This window comes from Fukomys damarensis, unplaced genomic scaffold (assembly GCF_012274545.1).
Source record: "Fukomys damarensis isolate Sample0158 unplaced genomic scaffold, DMR_v1.0_HiC HiC_scaffold_24, whole genome shotgun sequence".
NCBI lineage: Eukaryota > Metazoa > Chordata > Mammalia > Rodentia > Bathyergidae > Fukomys > Fukomys damarensis.
In genome coordinates, this window is record NW_022900936.1 from 7,179,256 (window position 1) to 7,188,156 (window position 8,901).

The window sequence follows — 8,901 nt, forward strand, 5'->3', positions numbered from 1 at the left end:
CATGTCAATGAAAAGTCAGTTCATATCAGTTATAACCAGCAATGTCAATGGCCTCAACTCACCAATCAAGAGAAATAGACTGGCAAAATGGAATAAGAAGCAAAATCCAACAATATGTTGTATACAAGAAACACACCTAGTGCAAAAAGAAGCCCATAGACTGAAAGTGAAAAGACAGAAAACAATTCTCCATGTGACAGGAGTCCCGCAAAAAACAGGGGTAGCAATCTTATTCTCAGAGAAAGTAAATTTCAAACCAAAACTGATTCTAGTATTATTGATGTAGGACAGTACTGTATCATAGCTCTATGAATGTAAAATATCTTGTACCTGCTTTATGATACATAGTAGGGACCGTTCTTTATCAGAGCTACATTTAATGATACTACTCTAGAATGTTCTCTTTCCAGATGATGATTAAGATGCTAATAAAAAAAAAAATGGTGCCAGGTACCACAACAGCAACAGAACTTTGCTATTGTCTGGATATTATTCTTTGTTTTGTTTTGTTTTGTTTTGTTTTTAATGGAATGTGCTGAATGTCTATAATTTTTTTCAGATGACTGCAGAACCTGGAAAAGCTGTTGCTGCTTTCAATGCATAACATACTATTATTAGTCTTTTTATATAAATATAAATATATATACATATATATATATAATCGTACTAAATATGTAAGGTCATAGCTACGTAGGTTTGATTACAGAAACTAATAAAGTATTCTCTAAATAATGAAAAAAAGAATAAGATAAGACTATAAGAGCAAGAGGCAATTTAAATGTGTTCAGGGACCATTTTCATCTCCAGAATTAAGAATTATTTTAATGTTACATCATTGCCTTTTCTCTTTTACTTTCCTTTTTAGTTTTATTTTAGGATTCCCTATTTTTAATGTTCATACAGAGATTTCTCTAACTGAAATAAATAGTTTCTTTGGTGTGAAAAGCTATAATAGTACACAGGATCCTAATGAGATAATTAATAATGTGAAATAGGAAGTAAAGGGCTAAAGGTGTAGGGAAAGTGGGAAGGGTGGGGGAAAGGTAATAAGGGAGAGGAAAAAAATATGAGAAACTGAAAAAATGGAAATAAAGTGTTTGTAAATGGGGAGGGGAGGAGGGGTGAAGGGAGGGCAGGGACAAGGGGAAAAAATGAGAATCAAGACCTATTATGTAAAGGTACAGAATCCCAAAGATGAATGTAACTGTACTGTATACCTAGATTGTACCAATAAACTCAATAAAAAGAAAAAAAAAACTGTAAGAACACACACACCATCAACCCTGGGAAAAACTCACACAAGGATGACGAGGGAACCTTTGCTTTTTACTTTCATATACACATTTAGAATTTCCAAGTGAAGGGCTGGGGATTTAGCTTAGTGGCACTGCACTTGCCTCAAAAGCACAAGGTCCTGAGTTTGATCCCTGGTACCAAAGCGGTGGGGGAGCCCAAAAAAACACCAAGGGATAGAATTTCCAAGTGAAGGAACACTTTTTAAAAAGAAACTGTGGGTTATTAAGCTGGTTAGCATCTTCTCAAACATTTCTCACCAGCCACTTCCCAGGAAGAAACCACAATACTCGTCCTGTCCCCAGGTGTCCCCATTCCCACATAGGCCAGCCTCACACTGACTGGCCTTGGAGATCTGGCTGCTAGGATGGGACGAGGCGCTCACACCTTTCCAGTCTCAGTGAAGCACTACTAGGAAGTCCTTGTGTTTCCTACCTCTCCTTCGGCCCCAACTCCAGACAGCATCTTGGAAACATTAAAAGCCACACGTTTCTTCTGTGTGCTGTACACACGTAGCACCCTGAAGGAAGAACAGAAATGTGATTTTCCTCGTCTAGTGAATGAATTACATTTCACAATCTACTACCACCTGGACAGCTGTCTGCCTGCAAAACCATCACAGGTGACGTTCCAGCCCATTAACACCTCAACAGTAGTGCAGTAGGGAGATGGGCCACGATTTTATTTTTATTTTTCATCAGTGTTTCAACTTCTCAAGTAAGACACACATAAGGCCCAGATTTATTTTTTAGGTCTTGGACATTTGGTCCAGGAGCAGTCAGTGTAACTGCATTGTGTTTTGTGCAGTGTGTCTCACTTTCGGGGATTTATGAGACTGAAGAAAACACCCACAGTGTTGTACCCAGATCTTGGAGTCCCCAAAGACCACCAAGGAGTCGAGTCCGATGTAAATGCACAAGGAGTTTATTGCAAGCTCGAGCATGGACCCTCGTACTTCACCGACTAAGCAGATCAGGAACGAGAGCCCCGACTCACTTTCAAAGCATGATTATATAGGGTTGGGGAGGCTTGAGACTCTTTCTCCCTTTTTATTGATGCTATTTTTAACTTTCTATTGCTATTGGATATTGCCGGGGTACTTACGGGAATAGGAGGATGGAAGCGGGAAATAACCAATGCCCACGAGGAGGGGCAGATTCAGGGGGGTCATTATGTTCTTTTTCCAAAGAACATCCTATATGATTAAACAATTAGGCAAACTTTCTATGCTTAGCATAGCATGTGGTTTGCTTACTTATCTCTAGCAACTATCGGGGAGGGGATAGGTTCACCCTCGGGTCAGAAGAGGAACAGAAAAACAGGGAGGTTGTTATACAGAATGGAATTTTGCAGCTCTCTGCCCAGAAAACTTAGTCTCCACATTCTGAGCAAAGGGCAAAGAGGGAGCCCACCTCGATCAGAAAACTTGGTTCCCACATTAAATCTGGCTAAGTCACAGTATTCCCACTGACCAATCAAATTGTTTTATTCTTGTGGCTGAATAAAACATGAACCAGAAAATAAATGGCATTCAGAACATAACACGAGGTTCTGTGAAAATAAACACTCACTCTTATAAGTTGCTTTTATCCCAGGGCTATATTAAACTCAACTTTTAAAGTAAAAGTAAGTAGTAAATATGTGAAAGGAATATTTTGTTAAATAATACACTTGGAACCCCCATCTTAAAAACTATTTGTTCAGTAATGTAACTATATCAACAAACACCAAAGGCAAAACACATTTTGGGGGTTGTGGCAGTACTGGGAAGTTAACCCAGGGCCTTCACACTGACCTGTGTCCCCAACCCTTATTTTTAACTTTGAGACAGGGTTTCATTAAGTTGCCTAGGCTGAACTCAAACTTGTGATCTTCCTGCTTCAACCTCCTAGAGTGCTGGATTATAAGCATGTGCCACCACGCCTGGCAAAACATTTCATTTTTATATTGGTTTAAATGGAGCCATTAAAATCACTGTGAACTATCATCAAAAAGAGAAATAAATGAGCTGGGGATATTGCTCAGTGGTAAAGCACTCAACTAGCAACACACCCCACCCCACACATCTGTACTGAAATAATTACTTCAATCCTCCCATTTTCTTGACTGAGTTATACTGATAAAAGACCTTTTCTTTAAGTCTCCTGGGAAATTAAATGTAGTTCCAAGTTTACTTGATGTCAGACATCTCTTCCTGCTTTAGGGTACCCGTTCCATAGGTTTACTAAGCACTATGTGGGGCACCAGCCCTAATCAGTTTCCATTTCTTAACATGTTGTAAGAGTGACAGTATGAAAACAAGAACAGCAAAATCACAGCCCGACTGTGACTCATCCCAGTCAACTTGTGACAAATGCACCTCTGCAGATAATTCCAGGGAACACAGAAAAGACAACCTGCCAAAATACTCACGTACCTGTCACAGCTCAGTGTAGCCACATATTGACCCAAAGGGTCCCAAGTTACTCCCTGTACATAGCTTTTATGTTCATTAAAAATTGAAATCTTTTGTCCTACAGAAAAAAAAAAGCACACAACAGCATTACCAGAAATTACTTGGGCACAAATTACATAAATGTGGCTGAAAAATGGTTCCCTTCATTCCATTCTGTCACATGGCGAGTACTGGAGAGGCTCTGTCCTACTCGCTGTCCCACAGATGATTCCACACAGCCCTGCCCTCAGAAGACCAAGGAGTGAGGACACAGCGGCACATCGTGGGCCCGAGGAAGAGACGGGGCCTGGGTGGCACAGGGTACTTGACTTTAGTTCTCCAGGGTCCCCGGAAAAGGGGAGCAAGAAGGAGACACTGGACACTCGAGACAGCTGAGTCAACGTACACGGTGCAGTCCAAGCCCCGCACAGGCAGAGACCCAGAACACCAGGTCAAGAGAGGAGATGGATCAGAGGCTGTGTGCGGAAGAAGGACCTGGGCACAGGGTGCAGGCCACAAGGACCCCACAACAGGAAGTGGTCTGTATTCTAAAGATGCTGCTGAGGCTTAGAGAAGACGGGTAGCTAATTAGGTGACACAGTCCAGTCCACAGTTCAGGAAGGGCCTCAACAGAAAAGACATTAACAGGAATGGCAGAGCTGGGCATGGTGGTACACACCTGTAATCCTAGCACTCAGAAGGCTGAGGCAGGAGGGTCGAGAGTTCAAAGCCAGCCTGAAATACACAGACCCTGTCTCAAAAAAACAGAAATACAATATGGATGGCAGAGGCCTTTGGGGAAGGTATTCAGAAGAAAATGCCAGCAGCACAGAGATACCTGCATAAGAAAAAATTACGAAGCCTTCACCACCATATTTGTGAGCCAGGTCTTTTATGTGTTCATTTCTGTATCTAAAGTACCATTTGATGGCATCCCTGACCTGAGATTCCCTGCCATGATCCTCAGCTACTGTGCAGTGACACCAAGCATTTCACGGGTTTCCTGTCAACTTTGACAGTGGCCCAGTGGTTCCAAGACCTGAACTGGACTGACGCAGTGCTCGGCACAAAGATCCCACCAACCTGACATAGCCAGGCTCTGAGCGAAACTCATCTACCAAGCCCCGATTCTTCTGCAACAAACAGCCCTAAACCCCATCATTGAGCGGGATGCTTGCTCTGCTAACCACAGAAGGAAGCGAGGCTCCCATCTGTCCCCTGGAAAACACCAAACTACTGAGCAGGTCCCACACGAGCAGGTGTGTGGTGGCCACACTTTGGTTGGAAAGGACAAGGGGTGTGCGACTTAAGTCACTGTTCCAAGGCCTGAGCCACTCGAAGAAACCCCTCCCACGATAAAGTGCAGCCTCCAGCACCCCCACCCCGTTCACTAACCCTCTGCATCTGCTGTTGCTGCCTGCTGCCTGCTAGCCTCTGGGCTCATCATTGTGCCTCAGTGTGGGGCACCGATTAGAAAGATGACAAAGGAGAGGCGGAGGGAGGATGGTTTAGCTGGCTGACCTGGACTCAGAAGGACGAAACTGACCAGGAGAGCTGGACAATGGCATCCTGACACCCACTGGGCGCTTGGGTCCGGACAAGGAGTAGCACAGGAAGAGGTCTTACAGCAAAGGCCATCAGGGCCAGACCCTGAGTACTCAGGACCACTGGCTGTGACATTCGCCACCGAGACCTCCAAGCATCTCCCTTCCCCCAAAGTGGACAGCAGGCTGCTCAGAGACATGGATGCCACTGGCTTTGCTTCTCTCCCGAGGTGGACACAGAATCCACCAACTGCATCAGCACACACATTTTCATTACGAACAGCAGCGAGTCCGCCTGCGACCCTAGGCTCTGTGCAGGGACCAGGCCTGCCCTGTCCTGACCTGAACCCAAGCAGGAGACTTGCAATGCCACTGTGCTGACCAAGGCCATGAAAATGCACCTGGACCCATGACATACAGGAGAAATCTCTCTCCTGGCCACCAACCACTATTTTAGTTCACTAAAGAAATTTCTGCTTGTTATTCTTTGGTTGTGTATGTGGTACTCGAGATTGAACCCAGGGACTCAGAACTGAGCTATGGCCTCAGCCCTTTTTGACTTCTGAGACAGGGACTCGCTAGGATGCCCAGGCTGGGCTCGAACTTTGGACCTCCCCACCTCGGTCTTCCCAAATGCTGGGATTATAGGTGTGCGCCACAAATCCCAGCCTATACTGCTTTTAAAGCTAAAGCCAATTATGCTTTTATTTTATTGCTTTTTTGGTGGGGGCTACTGGGGATTGAACTCAGGACCTTGCACTTGTGAGGCAGGTGGCAGAACCACTGAGCTAAATCCCCGGTCCCCTGACCACTTACCTTTACTAACATCCCATATGATGGCTGTGTTATCCACAGAGGCAGATGCCATTAAATTCCCATCAGTTGCCCAGCAAATGTCATAAACATCTTCTAAGTGGCCCCTGGAGACCAAAGAGGGAAAAAAGCCATTACTGTCTGAAAAAAGGGTAAGTCATTAAAGGCTTAAAGGACCATGCATTCTAGAAATTTCCTCTGGAACTGCATTAGCCCTAGCTGTTAACTCCTTTCAGTGGTACCCACAGCTTTTTGACAGGTTCACTTTTACTAAAGACAATTTTATAGTAGAAACTAAGAGTCTATTTTCATGCTTTTATCCTTTAGTTTCTTATGAGTATCTGACATAGGTAAAAGTTTTAAGTGAAGTATAAAAGTCAAAAGACATATTCTGAGCCAGATATGGTGATGCACGCCTGTAATCCCAGCACCTGGGAGGCTGAAGCAGGAGGATCGCCACAAGTATGTGGCTAGCCTGGGCCTCAGTATGAGACCCTGTCTCAGAAAACAAAGGAGGGGGAGACCTGCAGTGAACCCTCTCAGGTGGTAAAGATCAATTCCCAGTTCGCAACCCGAGTTACCTCAGGGTTTTCACCACAGTCCAGTTCTCCTTATTCAGCTGTGCCTCCTCCTCATCCTGGAATGCAATCTGCTCTGGCTCCTTGTTGTCGTTCACCTTCCACAGCAGGATGACGGCATCTGAGAGAGCAACCACAGTGAGCCACACACCCGCAGTACCAGGAGTAAACAACCCGCACCCGGTGTGGTGGCCTCGGGGGCCGCCTCCACAGTCTGGAAGGTAAAGCAGGTCAGCCTTCTTAACCGGACTCCAGAAACAGCGAAGTCCTCCAGGCCAGAGCCTCTACAATCACTTTAAGCAGAGGGGCTCTGGGCCACCAAAGTGCCACTGCGGCGTGACAGACTGCATCCCCAAATGGAAGGCGAGGGTTAGCAAGCAGTTCTGACCCACGTAACTGTCAGCAAGCCACTGCACATCTTGAGGCCTCGGCATCCTCTGGAAAATGGGGACAACAGGCGGGCATAGTGGTGCATGCCCGAAACCCCAATACGCCTGAGTTCGAGATCAGCCTGGGCTACAGCGAGAGTTCAAGGGGTAAGAGCCTCAGAGGGCCTGTGAAGATTAACGGGTTAGCAACAGGGTGTCTGCACACTGGACACCCCACGTTAGTGTTCGCTACCAGTACCAGCAGGTACAGCGGCCCAAAGCTGGTGCAGCCTGAGCGTGACAGCCGCCCTCCTTCTGACGTGGCACTTACCGCGTGGCCCGCTCGTACACCTGGCTTCCTCCCAGGCAGGGTAAACAGACACACATCCCACCCTAAGCGAACTGCAATCCCTCATGCCGGCCAGTGAGGCTGAGACCAGGAGGCCCTGACAGGGACACTGCCCTGGCTGAAGAATGGCAGGTCTCTGGGCCTTCAAGGCCGGGGGACTTTGCAAGATGAGTGCTCTCCTGTTCGAGTTCACGGGAAATGGCCTCTGCTCGCCCACAGCTCCCACTCCCTGCCTTTCCCAGGTGACTGAACTCAACCAGGCCCTTTCCTCCTCCTGCAAACAGGGTCTGGGAGCCCCACCAGGGCATGGTGGCGCATATCTGCAATCCCAGTTACTGGGGGCACCGAAGCAGGAGAATCACGAGTTTGAGGCCAGCCTGGGCTGTACAGTGAGTTTAAGGCCAGAATGAACTGCAATGATACCTTGTCTCAAAAAAACAAAAAAAAAGAGCATATGCTGCTTAATTCTCATTACTTGAGACACAGGTATCTGGTTTCTGAAGCACAGTGATACTCACCGTCTCCTCCTGATGCTAAAATTTCCCCAGTTGGAGAAAAACGCACGACATTGACAGCTTTGGTGTGTCGAGCAAGGTTGGACAAAAATTCCACAATGGCTTTTCCATCTGGTCCTTTTTCTACCTTCCAGATCTGTTGATACCAAAACATCCACTTGAAAAATATATAGTGAATACCTAAGATTTGGGGCATACCTGAACATTTCTATGCTTGTTTTCAGTGAGAAGATTTAATTTTCCTTTTGAAACATAAAATGAAGGAAACTTGTCTATCTAAAATGTAAATGAGGGCTGAGCGCACTGCAGCACACGTGTAATCCCAGCACTCCAGAGTCTGAGGATCGCTGCAAGTTCAAAGCTGAACCAAGCTAAGTCTGTCTCAATAAACCAAACAATAAAAGGAAGGGAGGGACAAGAAAAAAAAGTAAAATTAGAAGGAAAAAATGAAAACAAAACTTTTTATATAGGGAGGGAAGGGGGAAAGGGGGAAAAGAGGCAGGAGATATCATGTACAGGTGCAAATTCCCTCTGATAAGTGCCATCATTGTGTATATCTAAAATATACCAATAAAAGTTTAGCTTTAAAAATAAATAAATAAAAATAACAACAATGAGATAACAGACATCCAATTGCAACATTGTAGGGAACATTACTCAAATAAGAAAGCAACTCTAGGGCCGGGGATTTGGCTCAGTGGTTCCCCTGCCTCATAAACACAAGGGCCAGAGTTCCATCCCTGGTACCAAAAAAAAAAAGAAAGCAACTCTCTTTTGCTTTCATTGTTCACACAGGCCCCATGAATTTAGCATTCTAGGCCAGATAACAAAGCACTTTGAATTTACTGACACTAGTTTTTTTTCCCCGGTGACATTAGTTTTTTTTTTTGTTGCTGTTGTTATTGTTGTTTTTTAAATGAAGCACTACTCAGCCATAAAGAACAAGAAACTAGAGATATTTATAGCTAAGTGGATGCACATTGAGGCCATACTCTTAAGTGAAATAA

The 8,901-nt window shown here is 45.1% G+C and overlaps 1 protein-coding gene across 2 annotated transcripts in view; it reads right to left on the minus strand.

Annotated features, from left to right (window-relative positions):
• Chaf1b (chromatin assembly factor 1 subunit B) overlaps positions 1–8,901 on the minus strand; it is a 21,334-nt gene that overhangs the window by 11,478 nt on the left and 955 nt on the right. For both annotated transcript variants that reach the window (XM_010636578.3, XM_010636577.3), the window contains 5 exons: positions 7,898–8,030; positions 6,666–6,783; positions 6,088–6,191; positions 3,710–3,806; positions 1,729–1,813 (listed from right to left, as the gene is read on the minus strand). In XM_010636578.3, the coding sequence (XP_010634880.1) occupies positions 1,729–1,813; positions 3,710–3,806; positions 6,088–6,191; positions 6,666–6,783; positions 7,898–8,030 (537 nt within the window). The remainder of the gene's footprint in view (positions 1–1,728; positions 1,814–3,709; positions 3,807–6,087; positions 6,192–6,665; positions 6,784–7,897; positions 8,031–8,901) is intronic.